Genomic DNA, 21,268 nt, shown 5'->3' with positions numbered 1-21,268 from the left:
CATCACTACCGGGCTTCCCTGGTGGCGCCGTGGTTGGGAGTCTGCCTGCCGATGCAGGGGACACGGGTTCGTGCCCTGGTCCGGGAGGATCCCACATGCCGCGGAGCGGCTGGGCCCGTGAGCCATGGCCGCTGAGCCTGCGCGTCCGGAGCCTGTGCTCCGCAACAGGAGAGGCCACAACAGTGAGAGGCCCGCGTACCGCAAAAAAAAAAAATAATAAAATAAATTCTTGAATTAAAAAAAATTAAAATGCCACAGAAGGCTTTTTAAAAAATAATTACACATGAAACGTTCTTTTTTTTACATATAAAAGGTTGCTTTGACTACTGATTAAAGCAGTCAAAAATTCCAATCAACCTTTAACATACTTAATGAGTAAGACCGTAATTCCAAACGTTCAAAGAGAGACAAACCCCTTTACATGAATTTGAAAATAATATGAACTGTGATTACAGTAACGTAAGTGCCACCAAGTCCATTTAGTCCAGCCACATAATTTGGCACAAACCATTTTTTACTTTATTTTCAAACTCTCTCTAATAAGTATCTGATGATTAACATTTTTAAAACTTCCTGATTGTGGTATGTTATTTTATGACCTTTGGAACTCTGCATTGGTGGCAAAATTCATCCATTCTTTCTCATTTAGAGTAACTGTCACCATGTCAAATATAAACACTTTCAAGTTCTTTACTAGTCACTATGCTTCAACCTGAATTTCTAATACCATATAAAACTCACATCTTTAAGTAAAATAAAAAAAAATGTTGCTAGCCTAAAATAATGTCACAGGGCAGCAATAACTGGACAAAACTGACCAAGACTGCTAGGAGAGTTTATTCATCTTGATAAAAGAAATAAAACGAAATAAAACAGTATGTTAACTTCTAGAATCACTTGGTGAAAATATTGAAAACAAAAGTTTGTTTCTTATCTAACTGGGCTTGCTGAAGCTTTGAAATGATCCCAGGAAAATGAAACGCATGGATCACCAGGCAGCCTTTTGTCAACTGGGGATCTGCATTTGAACCATAGAACATCTGGCACATATATACAATGGAATATTACTCAGCCATAAAAAGAAACGAAATTGAGCTATTTGTAATGAGGTGGATAGACCTAGAGTCTCTCATACAGAGTGAAGTAAGTCAGAAAGAGAAAGACAAATACCGTATGCTAACACATATATATGGAATTTAAGGGAAAAAAATGTCATGAAGAACCTAGGGGTAAGACAGGAATAAAGACACAGACCTACTAGAGAATGGACTTGAGGATATGGGGAGGGGGAAGGGTGAGCTGTGACAAAGTGAGAGAGTGACATGGACATATATACACTACCAAACGTAAAATAGATAGCTAGTGGGAAGCAGCCGCATAGAACAGGGAGATCAGCTCGGTGCTTTGTGACCACCTAGAGGGGTGGGATAGGAAGGGTGGGAGGGAGGGAGAAGCAAGAGGGAAGAGATATGGGAACATATGTATATGTATAACTGATTCACTCTGTTGTAAAGCAGAAACTAACACACCATTGTAAACCAATTATACTCCAATAAAGATGTAAAAAAATAAAAATAAAAACATCTTTAAAAATTTACCGCTGAGGCTGTGACCTTTTATAAGACTAGAAGTTTATGTGTGATTTTATTAAGATTAGTTTGAAAAAAGGTTGACCTCCCATAACTTACAATATATTATTGTACAAGTTTGCTATTTATATTTTCAAAAGGTATAATCAATTCAGTCCAGTTATGGGAATGGGACTACATATTGACATACCAAGCTAATAACAGGAAATTAAAATCAAATTATAGTCTTAAATACAGTGTAGGCAAGTTACAAACACTGTCCTCCAAATGAGGAACACAAACAAAGGCTGGGAAACTGTTCCCAGACAGACTAGGAGGAAACAGTTTCTCTTCCTAAATTCAGTGCATGCATCCATTCTTGTCATGCAAGCAGTCTAGTGACTATGACCTGTCATTAAAAAAAAAAAAAAAGAACACAAATTATTTGAGTAATTATTTGTTCAATTCTCCCAAGGATAGCACTTATGCAAGACCATTTTAGATGTCTAGGAGAGAAGTTAATTCATCATATACAACAGGTACCTTAGGGCATTAAGGCTTAAATCTTGCAAAAGGCTGCCCAAGAGAGACCCGAGGCCTTCTCATCCTACACCCATCACCCTCTCTCCCTGCTGACCACATCCATTAAATGTGTCCTGAAGCTCTTCTCTGGCCTTTTATAAATGCTACCCTTTATCAAGGGAATCAATGAGCCATAGCCTGACCAATCTGGTATTCTCAGATAGACTGAAAAGTGATCATTCAATCCTTCTGAATCCACCCTTCTACAATTCAATAATGCGAACTATTTCCAAGCAAGTCTAACACCATCAGGACTGGCAGTAGAGAGGCTAAGAGAGGAGCCTGTAGATTCAGACCACACAGGTTCAGATCCCAACTGGTTCCTTTACTAGCTATGTGACTCTGATCATGTGTGCCTCAATTTCCTCATCTGTAAGATGGGGATGATAATAATGCTACCTACCCCTACCAAATAACAGGGTTATTATGAGGTTTACATTAGATAAAGTTTCAAATGTTTTAAATAGTGTCTAGAAAATACTAAATATTCAAGAAATGTTAAATATTATTGTCAGTGAGGCTTCCCTCTGTGCATAAAGTATTTAGTAAATAACTGTAGAAAGACAATAAATGAAGAAATTAATGACTTTTTAAAAGATGCTGCAATTATTCACATGCACACAAACCACATATGCAAAGAGAATAACCTGTCTGCCCCAACTTCTTCCTAAGTTATAAAACCATAACAAAACAAAAACAGTAGAAGATGAACCAGAGCAAGGAGAGTACCTACAATGTGCTAATAATCATGTTAAGTACATTTCCAATATGCTGGCATGTAAGTCCACACCCATATCTTCTAGAGGTCTCAGATGGTGTCTGCCCTGATCCTCTCTGCTGGTAACAGGGATGGAGTCACAATCGTGACCCTTGCCAGGGTTACCCACTACTTCTGCCCAATATGTAAAGGGGGTTGCTAGTTGTGAGTGACAGATGCAGGGTGGATCCTGGGATCATCAGCAGAGTGGGTAAGACTGCCTTTAGTCATCCCAACTTCCCTTGAGGTGGAAGAAAAAAGTAAGGGTTTTAGAGTCCAAATCACCTTCCCTCCCCCAGAAGTGAAACAATCCACAGGGAACGTGACATCTGCCTTATATTCAGGGAGGACATGTATGGTCATGTGGAATAAGAAAAATAGCTCACACGTGTTGAGGGCTTACTTTGTACCAATGAAGTCCTTCACATGCTTTATCTCATTTAATCCACCCACCATCCCTATGTGGTCATGTCCCAGCCGCACGTTGGGGGCCACCCACCCGCTTCCCCACTCCCAGGTTTGGAAGCTCCCATGGTTGATTGAGAGATCACGGAGCCCTCACTGTCACACCATCTCTACCTCTGCCACAGACTAAGGAGTCCACCCCACAGTCCCCACTGACGCAGAAGGACCACCACACCTGCATACCCGCCAGACTGTCCAGACCCATGGAATCTCTACCACTCCCAGGGGCAGCCAAGAAAGAGCGAATGGGAAACGCAGTGGGGAGGCTCAAAGGAGTTAACTCCTGCGGTAGATTCTGGCCAATGAGAGACAGGAGACAGGAAAGAGCCTTCCCTCCCCCAAAGCTCCCCAAAAAGAACCAGATTCGAGTTCCCTGAGAGCTTCAGCATGTCTCTAAATGCCTCATTCTCCTCAACCTTTCAAATATACTCCTTTCTTTTCTCCAGGGATGTGACGAAAAGCAAATGAAATGCCATAGGAAACAGCACTTGGAGAGATGGTCTATTCTGTGACACCGTAGTTCCAGCCAGCCTCCCTGGAGATGCCCCTCAAAACCAGGCCTGCTTCGCCGTGGGGCAGTGGCAGCTCTGGAAGGCGCCTCCTTGAATTTGCTCTCCCTCTCTTCCTTCTTTCCCTCTGTCTCTCACCCTTGCGCTCTAGGACAGCACCTCAACCAAGTAAGTGCTTGGCTAGCTCCCACACTTCATCCAGCACTTTGTTCAAATATGACCTCCTCCGAGAGGTTTTCCCAGACCATCCATCCCCACCTCAAAGCTCTCTACCCCTTCAACCTGTTCTGTATTTTTCATAGAATTTGGCATCATAGTTGACCCTTGAACAATGCGGGGGTCAGGGGCGCCGACCCTCCACACAGTCTAAAATCGGCACATAATTTATAGTCAGCCCTCTGTACCTGTGGTTCCTCCGTATCCACGGTTCTACATCCAGGGATTCAACCAAGAGTGGATAGTGTAGCACCGCAGTATTTACTACTGGAAGAAATCCGTGCATAAGTGGACCCACACAGTTCTAACATGTGTTGTTCAAGGCTCAGCTGCATCTTGTATATTTATTTGTTTATATCTTACTGCCTGTCTCCCCACCAGACTGCAAATTCTATAAAGACAAGGACTTTGTTTTGTTCACTGTTGTACACCCAGAATCTAGTACCATGCTGGTAAGTAGCAGTTGCTCAATGCATGTTTGTTGCATGACTTTTTTTATTATTATTGAAGTACAGTCTTAAATGAGATCTATGGTTCTACACATCTTATTTTGAGAAATACACGGGATGGGGCAGGCAGGAGACAGAGGCACTGTCTAACATTGTATCAGACTCTTAGGAGTAGAAGTGGCACTATCCACAACTAACATCACAGACAAATTGCCCCAACACCAAATCAAAACCTTTTCCCAGGGCCACCTGACAACCTCCCTGACTCATGGTAGCTGCTAGCTCCCTTCCCCCTTCTCACTTCCTTCCCTAACAGTCTTTCCCAAGGCTACCTGATCCACGGCTGACCACAGGCTAACCACACAATGACAGTGGCTGGGAACTCCACAGCCAGGACTCAAGCCCACCAGAGAGTCCTTCCCCTCAGTGGTCCACTCAGGACAATATGCTCCATTCCAGACTCCTACCTAAAGCCCGCATCTCCTTCTCTACAAGTAATGGGGATCATAAGACTGAAACTTACTCTGCATTCCCGACAGCTCTTGGTTAAAATCCGCTGGCCTTCTGCAAGGACTTTTCCTCCATAGATACATTTGGCTGTAATAAAACAGAAATACGGTTCAGACAGTCATGCTATGCAACAAAATGACCTCAGGGGCACCATCCAACTCCAGTAGATTCCACAGAATATAAATGCTCTCATTCTAAGCAATGCAAAGCTCTTTGCATGTCTGGAAGTAAGACATGGAAATAGGATGGGGATAACTGTTGAATCCCCTTTCAGACTGTCATCTTTATTATGTTTGCCAGGAGTCCTTCACACCAAGCACATACAACTATTTCAATGCTGCGGTTGCTGAAGGAACTAGAGAATGAATTGATGTGGTCAATGTTAAAACAAGGAAGAGGTGGTTGTCATCACCGTGGAGTATAATAGCATAGCTTTGATTCAGCTACTCCAGCCATAAAACAAATGACTGGGTGAGAGCGGACTTGCATATATACTCCACTCATCAGGACCTCAGTCACATGCAGAAAGACACCATTTTCCCCCTTGTGATCATAGGAAGCGCATGTCTTTAACTGTTCCCAAGAAGCTCAGAGACAACTAAGAAATACAAGTGAGTAAGATGCTGAATCAAAATGCACTAGACAGGGCTTCCCTGGTGGCACAGTGGTTGAGAGTTTGCCTGCCGATGCAGGGGACGCGGGCTCGTGCCCCGGTCCGGGAAGATCCCACATGCCGCGGAGCGGCTGGGCCCGTGAGCCGTGGCCACTGAGCCTGCGTGCCCGGAGCCTGTGCTCCGCAAGGGAGAGGCCATAACAGTGAGAGGCCTGTGTACCGCAAAAAAAAAAAAAAAAAAAAAAAAAAAAGTACTAGACAGACTGCCTTTGGAAAGGTAAGCTGAACAGGCTAACAGGGAGGGCAGGGAGGAGAGACAGGCCTTGGAAAAAGGTTAACAGAGAAGCATAAATGCTGACCCACTTTTAAGCAAGTGCAGAATATGTTAATTTGATACGACCCTAATGTATCTCTGCCAAATTCTCCAGCCACATCCACAGGAAAGCAAAGGCCTGATCACTCCCTCTCCGCACAAATGAGGATGCTTTCAGCCCTCGTCCTCGGGAGAAGCAGAAGTGAAGACACGCACTCTAAGAAATCTCCACCACTAAATCACTGTCTTACAGAAAGCACCTCATCTCTCAGAACCTCCATTTCTCCATCTGTTAAAAACAGGTGAATTCAATCTGGCAGTTTCTTAGTTCTACAATCTTCGGACTCATGGAAAGTTCAGGTATGTAGGGACCTCAGCAAACAACTCATCCAACTCCCTCTTGTTGACCACAGGAAGAGGAAAGCCCAGAGACACTGGTTTACTTAACATCACGATCCCACAGTGGCTACTATGGTGTGCAACCCAGATCCCCCTCCACGGCCAAAGGTGACATTCCTGAAACTGCCAGACAGGTGATGAGCAACAGCTCTCAGCTGAATAGTGATCCGGGACTTGCCCTTGTCCAAAGCCAAGGCCCCTTCCCAGCACAGCCCACATCCAATGAGCGGTTGATGAAGATGTTGCAAAGTCCTGGCCCCTTGCCCCAACTCAGGATAACTCCAAGGGTCATTCCAGCTCCCCAACTCCTTGGACAAATGGCTGAGGTATCTGTTGTAACTGCACTGCAGTTCAACCTCTCCTTCTGCCCAACCCAGCTTCCTTCACTATCTCACTCCCACCCCAGAACTGATCCTGAACTTCCTAATAAAGTACAAGCAAACCTCCATTTCACAGTCTGTTTCTTCTCAGAACCTGCCCTACGTACCTAACTCAGATCTGTGCCTCTCTAGTACCTGCGTTCAGTGAATGGCAGCAGTATCCACCCCTGGCCTCCACACCCACCACCCGCACCCCAGCGCCTAGGGCCCTTCTATCCCCTTCCTCTTACTCAGCACCGCGTCCAATCAGTACCCAAATCCCTGCAAGGCTCCCTCCTTGTTTCTCAAGTCAACCCACTTTTCTCCATTCCCACCACCTGCCCCCAGGTGCTACCTTCACTCAGGCTATCCCTCCTCTTTAGTCTACCAGGAAACTTCCTAACTTGCCTCCTATGTTCTGGTCTGATCTTACCCAGTCCTTCCCCACACAACAGTTGAATATATATTTTAAGTGCAAATAGGACGCTCTGCTTTAAAATCATTATGAGTCACTCAGGCCCTCAGAATATAGTTCAAATTCCTGAACTCAGCACACAAGGCCATCCCTGTGCGTTCACTCTCCCTCCCAAACTCCCAAACATTCACACCTCCACTTAAGACTCCAGCCACGCTCTGCTTCTGGGATTTGCATGTACTGTTCTGCTTCTCCAGAACACTCATCTACCTGCTCCTGGTAACCTTCCATCCTATATACCCATCAGTTTCAACTTAGGCCCGACTTCCCCCCAAGAAGTTGTTCTTGACCTCTAACACTGGAGAACTGCCCTCACTTTGTGTTTGTGCGGTACTCTGGACCTCGCCCTAACAGAGAAAATATCACATTTTACCTCTGTTGCCCCAATGAGGGTAGGAACTATGTCTATTCATAACTTTATCTCTAGCCCCAGGCTCAGTGCCTCTCTGGGCTTATTGTTAGTAACGATTTTAGAATTAATGAGCCTCCTTGGTAGCAAAACGCAGAGAAATGTGCTGATTCCCAGATGAGAGTTCTTTCTGCTATTCAATGCTATTCCAAACTTTAAAAGCAGACACCAAGGTTTTCAGAGCAAAGCCATCAACAACGAGGTAGAGAACCAATAACATTTTCTAGATAATCCCCTTCCTCACTTCATTTTAAAAAATTATCCCCAATCATCTTTTATGCCTCAGTTTTCCAGATAAATCAGTTGACTCTGACTCACGGGTCCTAATGATCACGTGGATTCCCCTATTTGCTTGCATGGGGAGACCATACCTCCAAGAGCCTGAAATTCCTGCCTAATAAACTCCCACACTCCCAAACACAGCTGCTGCCAACCTGGCAAGATGGCTTGCTCCGGAGTGACGGTTCTGCTAAATACACGGCTGTCAAATCTGCCATCTGCTCCTTGGCCCAGGGTGGGAAGCAAAGAAATAGACTTTCCTTCCTTATTTTTGCACCTTGCCACCCCCATGATGTTAGGATCACACTTGCTACCCTGTCTGAAGACATTCGCCCGATTCCTCTCATCCTCTGATAGACACTCATCCCAGAACTTCGATCTGGAGACAGGAGGGTCTTACTGTTTACAGTCACACCACACACGGGGACACATCCATCCCTCAAATCTACCAATCTGGTATAAAAATTAAATGTCCACTGAACTTCATGTCTTCACATGGCAGGGTGCCTTAGGGGCTGCAAGTGACATCAACATGATGCCGTGTACCTCAGCCATTCACAGCCTTGGCACTGATGCAGGATGCATGGACGATTACAATATCAGTATCTCCGAAGTTATCTCAGGACAGCTTTCAGCATCACCACTGAAGGTCACAAGAATTTCCCCTGCTTCCTCATCCTCACCCCACTTCTCTGACGATGCCCTTCCTTCCCGGCCCCACCGTATGCCTAACACCAGTCCTCATTATCTAACCTCTTGATCTACAGCCAAAAGGCTTATTTTTGATATCTGGGAAATTCAAGCAGAAGGTAAGTCACGCTCCGGTACCTGTGGCTGGGGCATTTGGGATGCCATTCCAACAGCTTCTAGTATGAGTAGAAATGTAAATGGATACCTGAAGCCCTTCACATCACACTGGGGACATGCAAACAAGACCATTTCACAGTGTCCGACGATGAAATTGAAACTCGGCACCAACACACACTTCTCCGCCATGTCAGAAACAAAGGTACCGGGGATTTACAGAAACAGTTATGCAGTTGTATCTTTTTGTGCCCACAGACACCTGGCCCTTCAAATTCAAGCCTGATTTCTCTAGTGCGATGGATGGACACTTTTGCCATTTGGGTGCACACTAAATAAACAACCTTTAGGCCCCACTTGGCACCCCTGTCAGATGTGGATGTGAGGTTGCTCTGTCTTTATTTAGGGATTTGCACCCTGCACACACTCCAGCCATCCCTTGGCGCTCAGCAGCTGAGAACATCAAAATCAACACTCTGTGTTACACTTTAAAGGAGAGTGGCAGAGCAGTAAAGCTCAACGCCCAAGGAGCCATCCTCCCTCGGTGAGCTCGTTCACACACCTAGCTTCAGATACCACCTCTCTGAGCATGACGCCCACGTCAAACTGGTTGTCCCTCAGCCATCTCCAACTCTCCTATGCCGAACAGAATGTATTGCTCCTGAAGCCATTTCTTCCACCTGCCTTATTTCTGTTAATCACACTATGAGTCTCCCACAGGCTCTTGTTCAAAACCTGGCAACTTCTCCCTTACAGATGCTCTGTCCCTGATTCATCTGTCTCACGTTAAAAAAAAAAAAATGCTTACAGAGTACCTACCCTGCCCCAGGTCTTTTGGCCATCACTCAGCTTCATCCCTTCCTTTCCATGTCCCCCGGCTGTGCCTACCTGCCTGCCGGCCTCATCACCTCCACCTGTAAATGGGCCTGAATCCCACACCCAGCTCCCTGCCTCCAGTTCTCCCCACACAGGGGCTTTTATCAAAGCATTTCTCTGATTATGCCAAACCCTGCTTCAAAAGCTTGCTTCTGAGCCCCCCAAACAAACGCTGTGTTTACTTCCATGATTCTGCATGTGCAATTCCCTTTGGCAGGTGTGTTCTTACCTACCTCGTCCACATGGCAAACTCCTACTCATTTGTCAGCACCCTACTCAGCTATTCCTTCCCCTATGAAGCCTTCCTAACACACACACACCCAAGTTTCTGATGGAATTAATCACTCCCTTCTCTGTGCTACCCTTGCATCTTACATAGCATATATACCGCACGATACTCTGTTGTAATGAGATGGGGCATACATCTCCCTGGACAGCAGGGGGGGAGAGGAGACAGGTTAAAAGCATTAATTCTGGAGCCAGACTACCTGGGTTTTATTTTGGCTCCACCAAGGCTGAGAGCCCTTGGACAAGTTAGTTCTCCTCTGTGTGCTTTACCTCCTCATCTATAAAATGGGGATCATAGTGGAGCCTATGACTCTAGGTTTTTGGAAGAATGAAATGAATTAATACACATAAAAAAGCTTAACAGTGTCTGACAGAGAATGAATGATCCACATGTGCCCATTGCTGTAACCAGAGGACAGAACAGAGTCGGGAGAGGAATCTCAGTAAGGATGACTGAACGAATTCAGTGGAATACAGTCAGCGTCATCCATCCCCAACCCGCCTTTGCAGCTTATTTCTACTTCTCACCTACAGAAACCCTGTTATCACCTAACAGACTATCTCCCTGTCCTTCTGCAACTTGTTTTCCTTTGCAAATGCTGTTTTGCATAGCTCAAGATTCCCTCTCCATCCTTTTCCTTCTCTCCCATCTCTGATGGTTCCCAAATCTATCTACCAAAAGAATACTAATTCTAGGACACCACTGTCCAGAGATTCCGATTTAGCAGGTCAGAGAGGGGCCCTGGGACATGCTATTTTAATAAGTTCACCAGGGGATTCTAATGTGTAGCTAGGTATGTTCAATTCCTTAAACAGAGCAGACACCCAAGAAATGTTGGAGGAATGAGACTCCTGCACTACTTTCTGGACTTCCATGCCCATAGCTAAGGAATCTAGAAGGCTCTCCTGAGTTCTCCCTGATGCCTCCCAAAAAGATGGAGGAAGAGCCTAGTATCAGGAATTATGAAAACTGCCTTGCTCTTGGAGATGGCCTGATTTATTGGGTTTTTTGATCAAAATAAAGTACTTTTCTCAGACAATGATTTGAGACTTAGACCAAGTTATTTCCTATTGCCACATGGATGTCCTCATCTGTAAGTGCTACAGCTCCTTGAAGCCATGACGAGTGGATGAACACTTAGTAAACGAGCACACAAAACAATCAGCTTTCATGTATCGGCTCTTGAATCAAATCAGTACTTTTTCTCAGAAACCCTAGGACGCTGCCCCACCCAAACCCAGAGAGTAGCTTGGGAAATTTTATCTGAAAGGGACAGCCAAAGGAAATATTTTCCATCCTTTACCTGATGTGAAAATATTTGAAAACTTCTATATCTTTTCAAATTAGAGGGTTTTTTTCTGCTTACTTTTATTTTTAAAAACATCTTTATTGGAGTATAATTGCTTTACATTGTTGTGTTAGTTGCTGCTGTATAATAAAGTGAATCAGCTTTATGTATACATATATCCCCATATCCCCTTCCCTCTTGCATCTCCCTCCCACCCTCCCTATCCCACCCTTCCAGTCTTTTCCATATATATGACCAGGAGTGGAATTGCTGGGTCATATGATAATTGAGTAGTGTTCTTAAGCATTTATTTGTATTACCATTTTATTAAACTATAAACATCTCAAACTACCGATCAGAGCTGCTGAGAAAATTCATTCTACCTAGCTAAACTGCTATCAATTCCAAACAAAGGCAAAAAGCACACTGATGGTTTAGCTAGCTCATGTATCAGCATCTTGGTAAAATCGGGTAACTTGCTGAAATGTTTTTTAAAACTTAATATTCTCCAGTAAATTAGAATAAAGAAAAATGACTATCCCACACATTTCTAGTGAGAGGATAATTGGATGATATATATCAAGGACCTTGAAAATGTCAGTCTCTTGGCCCAATAATTCTACTTTGGAGAATTCTACCTTAAGAAAACGTAAAATACAAAAATGTGTCCTCACAAAACGTATTATTGAAGAGTAATTTACAATAGTGAAAAGTGGGAAAACAACCTAGTCCTCCAACAATTGGGGAATAATTAAATAAGTTACACAACAGCCAAAGGGTGGAACACTATGAAGCTCATGAAAATGAGGTTTATACAGAGTTTTTTTTAAAGGATAGTAATACACTTAAGTGATAATGGTAAGTCAACAAAGTAGGTTAAAATTATCTGCATAATAAGACCTCAATTGTCCACAAAGTATAAGTTTTAAAAAACGAAATCCAGTACAACTTCAAGAGTGTTTGTTTCCAAGTGGTGGCATTATGGGTGATTTTTCCATCTTTACCTTTACCCTTATGTGTTTTCAAATGTTCCATCGCTTTTACAAGTAGATTATCAAAAGTTTAACACAAAAAACAGCTGAAGGACTCACCTACTCCCATGTCCAAACAACAACTGCCAAGAGACGGCATTCACAGATCCATCCACAGATCTCAAAGTAATAGGTTAAAAGGACCTCATATTGTTTAAACAAATTCCTAAGTTTCTCAACTTCTTCCTCTATTATATAGAATATATCAAGATAGAAAAAAATAATCTATGGCTACTAAAAACTATCTTTCCATCATGGAATCAAACTATAATCTCAACATCTGGGCCCCTGATCTATCTGTATTGCCAGACATGACTTCCAAAAGCACTTAGAATAGAAATAAGAAAGTTTCTTTTAGATCAACTCTGCGTAAGCCCTCCAGAGTAACGGGTGTACCGTGCCAACCATAAACAGAAGACATTTTCCAAAGTTCCTTTCAAAAGAGTATAAAAAAAGACTGGGCTGGTACAAACCGACCAGCTATCCCCACTTCCACTGTCATATTAGGTGACATGCTATTCTTGACAAAAAACTAGACCACTGTGTTTTGAAGACCTAGTGATGATGGTGGTTTTTTTGGTAGAGAAATGGTCTTGAAAATTATCCATCGGATGGCACATTTCTTACCTAAACTCTCCTTTTTCAAAGAAGAGCATATGGTTTGATAAAAAGACTTTGGGCTTTGTAGTCAGACAGAATTCATTTTGTATCTCACCTCTGTCACTCACCAGCCTTGCAAACTTGGTAAACTATCTTCCCCAAGCTTCCTATAAAACAGGGATAAAAATAATCTCCGCCTAAAAGATTGCAGTGAGGTTTCAATAAGCTAATAGAATGAAATGACCTAAAATAGTAACTGGCACATACCAATCATTCTAAATGACAGCTTTTACTCTTCCTGGTTGTCTCAGTGTTCATTTCACCATTTCATTTGAAAGAGTGTCCTTTGTAATTCAGAGGGAAAAGGATTTTTAAATCATTATATAATTTGGACCAGCCAACTCTGAAGGAAATTGTTCCAATATTTTAACTGAAGTTCAATCCAGAAATTCCTAACAAAGACCCTTTAATAACAGGAAACCTGGCCAAGACCTCAGAGAGCCGAAACACAGAGTGTGGCCCTTGATCGATCAAAATGAGGGGACCAAAGCACACGGAGCCTTGGAGTCCTGACTACGGAGCAACTCCACACACTACCAGTTGTTTGACCGCGGACAAGTGACTTAATACTTGTGAACACCAGTTCCCTCTACATAAGAATGTAAAGAATAATAATTAAGGTTGATGTGAGGATTTAAAACAAAAAATAGCCTATGTAAAGTGTCTGCACGTCACAAGTGATTAAAATATAGCCACTCTTATCATACATTTATTATTATATCAACTGCTAGGACTTCCTTTCATCAATGTTAATCAATTGGGGCCTGAAAAATAGGGGAATAAATCAATCTCGAAGCACAGAGGGCCACCCAGACCCTCAGTTAGTACTCACGTCGGCAGACCTTACAGCACTGGCCAGCAATGTGCACAGGGAGGGAGTCTGGAGAGCAGTTGAGGGGGGGACAGGACATCCTTCGACATTCCACAGCGCCACTCTGAGGAAGGAACAACAGGGAGAGGAATCTCAGCAGAAGTGACCTCAGCAGCAAAAAGCTCACATCTCATCCCAGAAGCCTCACCAGGGAAACAGAAGCAGTGTGAGAAACTCCCAGTCCACTCCAGGACACCAAATAAAGAATTTTCTCCAGCCCAAACGACCCCATGCCACCTCAGTTACTTTTCTGATATACATCACTGGCTTTATTCCACCTGCCCATGTGGACTAAGTAGCTTAGGCAGAAAACAGAAAAGCCTATTTTTACAAGAACATAAATTAACACCTTTTGCAGACCCTGTCAACCACTGTTGAAGCGCTAACAATCATTTTGTATTTTTGCAGACAAACAATGGCATTCTTCAGATAGTTATCAAATAATTTCAACTGAACAGGGTTTCCATATTAATTTGGGGGAGCCTCTTATAATTCTCTGAAACAGATCAAATAGTACATACAAATAATGGATAACCTGAAAGAAAGTCAGGGGATCCTGCAATTCTCTAAAACAGAAAATGGCTACCTCGTCAAACACAATGCAAACACCTAGAAACTAATTAAACCACCTTTTTAAAAGGTATTATAGCAGAGAAAAGTTGTGAATGAGCCATTAGGTGGTTTGAAAACCAAAGGAGTCCCTTCCTCCCTCTGTTACTCTAATCTCTAAACAGTAAGCTTCTTAATCATGTTACATCATATTAGAGTGTGTTGGAAATAAAATCTGCTTTCTCTTGATAAGAATTTGCATTTGTAATGACACTTTTCCAGCTTCCCTTCACAATTGCGCCAATTACTAAACAGGCACTTCGTAAAAAGGCAGTACTTCTTAGAGTCAGCATTATAAAGAAACAGGTTACACAATAATTTGTACAACTGCCCTCTTAAAACTGTCCATTTAGGTACAAAGAGGCTTACTCTGCACGTGCAGTTCCTGCAGTGATCACCATCAACCCAGGAGTCTTGGTCTCTATAGAGCAGTCCACTCACTTGACAGGTCTTCTCACAATGACAGTTTTCCAATTGACTAAGTCTTGTCTCTGCATAGTTCAGCTGCAAACAAGAGTTACTACGTGTAATTTCTGTAATTCAACTGCATTGTCCTAACAAAGCTAATCGCAACCAGAAAAAATAAATCCAAGCGGAAGGAGAAAAAAATGCTCAAAGCAGTTCAATGATTCTTAGCCAGATCTGTTATTCGAAGATTTTTTTTTTAATTTCACACAAGGTAGACGCATTCTAAATTGAAGACATATTGGCTCCCATGGTCTAATGAGCACCAAATGAGACATTAAACTGTATCTCAGGGACCTCATGGGTGTTCATCAACGTGTGTGCTTTCAGCTCAAACTCACACAGAAACACTTGTAATGAATGTGTTCTCAAGGACTCGTTACAATGTTTACAGGAGATCTAATCAGCAGCTCTGAAGCCCTTACATTTATCTCCCGCAATCCTATCCCTCTTCTTCACACACTAACCAGAGTGTCATGGTTTACAAGCTGGGAAGTCACTGCTTCCTCTTTTATGAAAAATTCTGGGAAGTCATAGGCAGATCTTATTTCTACCCAGCTCAGTATCCTCCAAATAGAATGCCCCAGAATCCACTTTGGTGTTCAGACAAGTTCAAGAGAGGCAACCAAACCCCCAGGTGAGATGAGGACTTTGTTAAAAAAAAAAAAAAGAAAAGAAAAGAAAACCTTTTTCCTTTTTTTAGGTCACCCAACTGCTACCATTAAACATGCAATCTTAGAATCTCCGATTTGAAAGAGTTTATAAAGTTTAAATGACGTGACAAGTAACCCCTTCAAGTGGTCATCCAGCCCCTGTTTGCACATGTAACTGTGATGGGACACTCATTACCTTCCAAGAAAAGCTACTTTTCTTGGTTAGCTCTGGATATTTGAAACGTCTTTCTTAGCCTGAGCTGTGAAATTTCTCTCCCTTCTTCCTATTAGACCTAGTTTTGCCTTGTGGCCCATCCTGAGTAAATCTAACCGCTCTACAAACGTTTGAGGTTATCCTGTCCTCATGCCTGCCCCTGACCACAGTCAGCCCCACCAGGTTCCCCTAACAGCTCCTCGTGATATGGTTCCAACCCTCCCTCTTGACCATTGTCCATGTAGGTGACTCCAGGTTGCCTTCAAAACTATGGTACAAAAAAACTTGAAATGTGGTACGATCTCTCTGTCATCACATCCATACCAAGGAGTAACTCGGCCTGGTAGCAATCTCACCCTTCTTCCTTTCTCCTTACAGAGAGAAGGTCATGATAGAAGAACAAATACCACTTTCTAAAAATTCATCATACAGTTCCTTTTCCTTCTCAATCATACTTATATATCCCCGTCTTGAGTATTTTCCCCATACAGGAGATTGAATCAATTTTTGATCCCAACTAAGACTATTTGGAGGCAACATTTTAGTTATAATGGTTGAACCTGGCTAATGATGACTTCTACCATCTTTCTACATTTTCTATGGTTCCACTCCGTACATGCTCCTCTCAATTACTCATAACAGTGCTACTCTTTGGAAATGGAATCCACATGTAATTCAACCTGGTTTTTGTCATTTATTCCATCTCCTGCTCTAAACTTTTGGAATTTCTCAAGAAAATTTGTTCCTCGTCTGCCTGCCATGGGCAGTACCAAGAGGAAGGGAAAAGAACAAATAGAATCCTAAACAAACCACATGCACTATAATCAACCCTGAAAAAACTGAGTCAACCGTGCCTGAAAATTAGCTTCCTATGACTCTCTACTATACATGATTGTCCAAACATTCAAGTTACACTTAAATCTCCAGCTTAATCATAGAGCATCCAGAATCGACGGTAATTACGTTCTCTGGGAATTCTTTAGGAAATGCAGATAACATATACTTCCAAGAGTTTGGTGACACCAAGTACCAAAACCGTGTATTGGTAAGAGATAATAAAAAGGAAGTGATAACTCATCACATATTATCTTTACTTCATTTCTATAGCCTCAGTAGTTCCCACATAAGGTAGTGATAGACATATGACCGTGGAATGAACAAGGAAGAGTTGAACTAGAAGGAAATCGTTCCTAAAAGTGGCTCAGGATGAGGAATCTGTGAGAGGAAAGTGCCTGTCTTACTCTGAAAGTCTGGAAGAACCCTAGTGTCTGTATCACTCCAAGAAGGGGACTTCTTAAGGACTAGTTCAAAAGGCTATTCTGTATCTATCCAAGTTTCCTGTAAATCCAGGAGCTTTGCCTAAAGGCAATATTGTCAATTTCCAGGACAGCCCAACAAAGCTGAGCTATGCTCACCTACAAAACTCAACTCCAAGGAAAAGCCTCGATTTTAATACAATGGAAGCTATTCTCAAGGCCGATTTTGCTTCCCTTCTGAGTACTGTCTTTAAATTTTTAATATATTTAGCCTGTTCTGACAACAGTGAAAAACCCTAATCTCTGTGATGATAAGAATGCATCAGACAGACACCAAGACAAAGGAATATTAAGGCAAAAAGCTAATTTTTCAAAGGCACTTAATATGTAATCTTGCCTTCCTTTTCCCCTGCTTAAATCCTGAAGCAACAATAAAGGAGAAAAACAACTCTGAATTAAAAAATGAATTACATTTTCTGTCACTGGCATTAGCATGCTGAATTTATACAAATTCATTTTCAAAAGCTATTTCTACGCTACCTGCCATTTTCTCTAAGAATGCCTGCAGATCCAAAATAGATATGGTATCAAATCTACATCTCTTTTGTTTTACCTTTGCGCACTTATCCAAGCAACCATGGACCGAATCATTTATTCTTAACTCTACACGTTCAAAGACAGACAGCAGAGGCCGTTTTCACAGTAAGAGGTCAATGAATGAATCTAAGTACATTAGTCATGCAGTAGATTTCTTTTTTCCTTTGAAATATTATTTATTTGGCATTTGCTATATGAAAGAGAAAAAAGAAATCTATTGTATTAAACCTTTAAGCTTAATTGAAAAATCACTATTGAGCTCCTTGAAACAATGAGTCTCAAAATCCAATGTTACAAGCTGAAACGCCACTCCAAGCTTGATTTACATAAATAGATTTGTCAAAGGTTTAAACAGAAGTAATCAAGAAACTCCCCATCTTCAGCATCTCTTCTTCCTGAGCTTGAAGGAAGAATGTGATTACCGCACAGGTGGGATGCAAGAGCAGGACACAGCCTGATCCTATCGCTGCGTACCTGGCTCAGCAGGTTTGCGGTTCCCACAGTGTAGAGACTACCTGGGAGAATTTCCAGAATAAGCCAGGGGATTGGTGGTCTCTTGTGGATCACTTAGGGGAAGTATCAGGGGACCGCTTCCCTGCACCTTCTCCCCCTTGAAAAAGTATGGTTTTGCCACAATGTTGGGATTCTTCAAGAGGGCTCTTCTGTACCCTGACCTCTGTCACCTGAAGCTACATGCAAGCTGCCTCCCTGATCTTTCCTACATCAAGCAAGGGCACAGTCATTTTCAATCACCCTATACTTTAAAAGGAGAAAAGGAAGAGCAAGCCCTCCTAGGCACAACCCTGAGCTGATCTGGTGTCTGTGTCTGTTTGGTTTGATGTGACTTTGGCTACCAACTCCTGTCCAGCTTGTGCGCTGGGCTCCCTCTCCGGTAGGATTCCATGGCTTCCACTGTGACCCAAGTGTGAGGACTTTCTGCTGTTTTCCAAAACCTCCTGGCTCTAGACCAGGGCTCTGACAGCAACTTTCAATGCAATCTTTATAAAACGAAGAATAACTGTCACCATTTTACATACATGGAAACTGCAGCTAGAAATGAGACCAGTGACTCATTCCAGGCTGCAAACAACCAAAGAAGTGATAAAAATGAGATTCAACATCAGATGAATCTTACTCCAAAGCCCATTTCTATCTCCACCATGATCTACATGACTAATGCCTATTTTAATCACAGCTGCTGGGCAACTCAAACCAAACCTCCAAACCCATCAGCTAAATGATAGGCTTGCCATGATAGGCTTATTTAACTAAAGGCAAAGCCCTAATCCAGGTCGATTCGGTGCCACAGAATTCCCTTTGCACCCAGGAACCCTACTTGAGTTCCAGTTTGTCTTATCCCTCCAGACTCCATCTCCTTCACTCTGCCAAGAGGTGTATTACACTCTGCTTCCACCAAGATGGCAGACTAGGTACCCTAAGAGACTTCACCAATTGAACCAACTAAAATGCTGGATAATACACACAAATCATAACTTTTAAAAATCATCCCAGGAGCTGACAGAAAAGGAATAAAGCCACAGTGGCCAAAACAAACTGACAGCCAGGTATCCAGGGAGGCGAGTGAGCACCAAAGCCAACCTCCATGACGTTAGCCAAAACATGGAGCCCTCAAGCTCCCACCTCACACAGGGGGCCAGGGAGAGGAAATAGAGAACAGGGTCTGCCCAAGATGGGATGTCTTAAAGGAAACTCCTACATCAAGGTACAGCCCCAAAGGGCTGTACCCTCAGCTTAAGAGTGAACGAAAAGGAAACAAGGTTGGCACCAGGCTCAGAAGGAAGACCTTCCTACTCAGACCATGGCACTGGCTAGAGGGAAATATCTTCCTTCAGAAGTCTTAAAGAATTCTTTGCTGAGAATTCACCTGGCAGATCCTAGGTTAGCAGTCTGATTCTGCACAGTCCCTATGATCTGAAAACCCTTAAGGAGATAATGCAATAGCAGTGACCCCTGTGCGGTCCTGGCAGGAGGACACATAATGTAAACCCAGGACTCAGAAAATTCCCACATCTATCTAAGGAAAACAAGTGGCTGTAACCAGATGGGTGAGTTAAGCAGGCTTGTCCCTGCCCTGACATTCCTCCTTCAAAAGCTGCCGCAAGCTCTATGCTCACGTTTCACTCCCAACAGGTACCATCTGAACACACACTTCTCTTTTCCTCTTGTCTTATGGGCTCATTCTTCTTCTCACTGGTATCGCCATCCTCCTACTGGTAGCTTCCACCTCCCCCTCTCCATCAGTCATTCCTTCTTTATATCTTTTGGTTCTCTTTCTAATCTTCTCTCCTCCAACCATAAACTTCCTCGGTTATGATCCAACTTACAGAATCTAAGTTTGAGCCTTGGCTTTGCCATCCACTTTTCTTGGGAAAAGCTACATAACTTTCTTGGGACTCAGTCTTCTCATCTGGACAGTGGGCTAATAAACCTAGCTCAGAGGATTGCTGGAAGGATTAGAGAGAGAGTGAATATAAAAGTTTAAGCATTGTAACTAACACATAGTAAATGCTCAATAAATATTACCTAATATGAATATCTTTCCAGTTTATTCCAGATCAGGGGTTGACAAACTAAGGTCCATGGACCAAATCTGGCCCAGCACTTATTTTTGTATGGCCTGTGAGCTAAGAATAACTTTTACATTTTTCAATAGTTATATTTTATTTTTTTATCGAAGTGTAGTTGATGTACAATACATTATATAAGTTACCTGTGCAAAATATAGCGATTCACAGTTTTAAAGGTTATACTCCCTTTATAGTTATTATAAAATATTGGCTAGATTCCCTGTGTTGTACAATATATCTTGGTAGCTTATTATATAATAGTTTGTACCTCTTAATCTACCACTCCTATATCACTCCTCCCCCACTTCCCTCTCCCCACTAGTAACCACTATTTTGTTCTCTATATCTGGGAGTCTGCTGCTTTTTTAAAATATTCACTAGTTTGTTGTATTTTTTAGATTCCGCATATAAGTGATATACAGCATTTGTTTTTCCCTGTCTGATTTATTTCACTTAGGATAATGCCCTCCAAGTCCACTGATGTTGCTGTGAATGGCACAATTTCATTCTTTTTATGGCTGAGTAGTATTCCTCTGTGTGTGTGTGTGTACCACATCTTCTTTATCCATTCATCTGTTGATGGACACTTAGGTTGCTCCCACAGCTTGGCAATTGTACATAATGCTGCTATGAACACTAGGGTGCATGTATCTTTTTGAATTAGCATCTTTGTTTTCTTTGGTTATATACCCAGGAATGGAATTGCTGGGTCATATGGTAGTCCTAGTTTAGTTTTTTTGAGAAATCTCCATATTATTTTCCACAGTGGCTGTAGCAACTTACATTCCCACCAACAGTGTACAAAGGTTCCATTTCCTCCACATCCTTGCCAGCATCTGTTGCTTGTGTTCTTTTTGATGATAGTCATTCTGACAGGTGTGAGGTGATATATCATTGTGGTTCTTATTTGCATTTCCCTGAAGATTAGCAATGTTGAGCATCCTTTCATGTTATTTTTTTTTCTTTTATAAATTTAATTATTATCATTATTATTTTTTTGGCTGCATTGGGTCTTCACTGAGGTGAGGTGTGCGGGTTTCTCATTCAGTGGCTTTTCTTGTTGCGGAGCATGGGCTCTAGGCATGCGGGCTTCAGCAGTTGTGGTGCACAGGCTTCAGTAGTTGTGGTGCATGGGCTTAGTTGCTCCGCGGCATGTGGGATCTT

The 21,268-nt window shown here is 42.6% G+C and overlaps 1 protein-coding gene across 3 annotated transcripts in view; it reads right to left on the bottom strand.

The window, feature by feature from the left end:
• NELL1 (neural EGFL like 1) overlaps nucleotides 1–21,268 on the bottom strand; it is a gene marked incomplete at both ends in the record, with an annotated part of 883,126 nt that overhangs the window by 671,496 nt on the left and 190,362 nt on the right. For all 3 annotated transcript variants that reach the window (XM_082845633.1, XM_082845634.1, XM_082845635.1), the window contains 3 exons: nucleotides 5,070–5,143; nucleotides 13,684–13,786; nucleotides 14,701–14,835. In XM_082845633.1, the coding sequence (XP_082701759.1) occupies nucleotides 5,070–5,143; nucleotides 13,684–13,786; nucleotides 14,701–14,835 (312 nt within the window). The remainder of the gene's footprint in view (nucleotides 1–5,069; nucleotides 5,144–13,683; nucleotides 13,787–14,700; nucleotides 14,836–21,268) is intronic.

Source organism: Leucopleurus acutus (genome assembly GCF_964270905.1).
Source record: "Leucopleurus acutus genome assembly, chromosome: 8".
Taxonomy (NCBI): Eukaryota; Metazoa; Chordata; class Mammalia; order Artiodactyla; family Delphinidae; genus Leucopleurus; species Leucopleurus acutus.
This window is presented reverse-complemented; position numbering and strand designations above follow the sequence as displayed.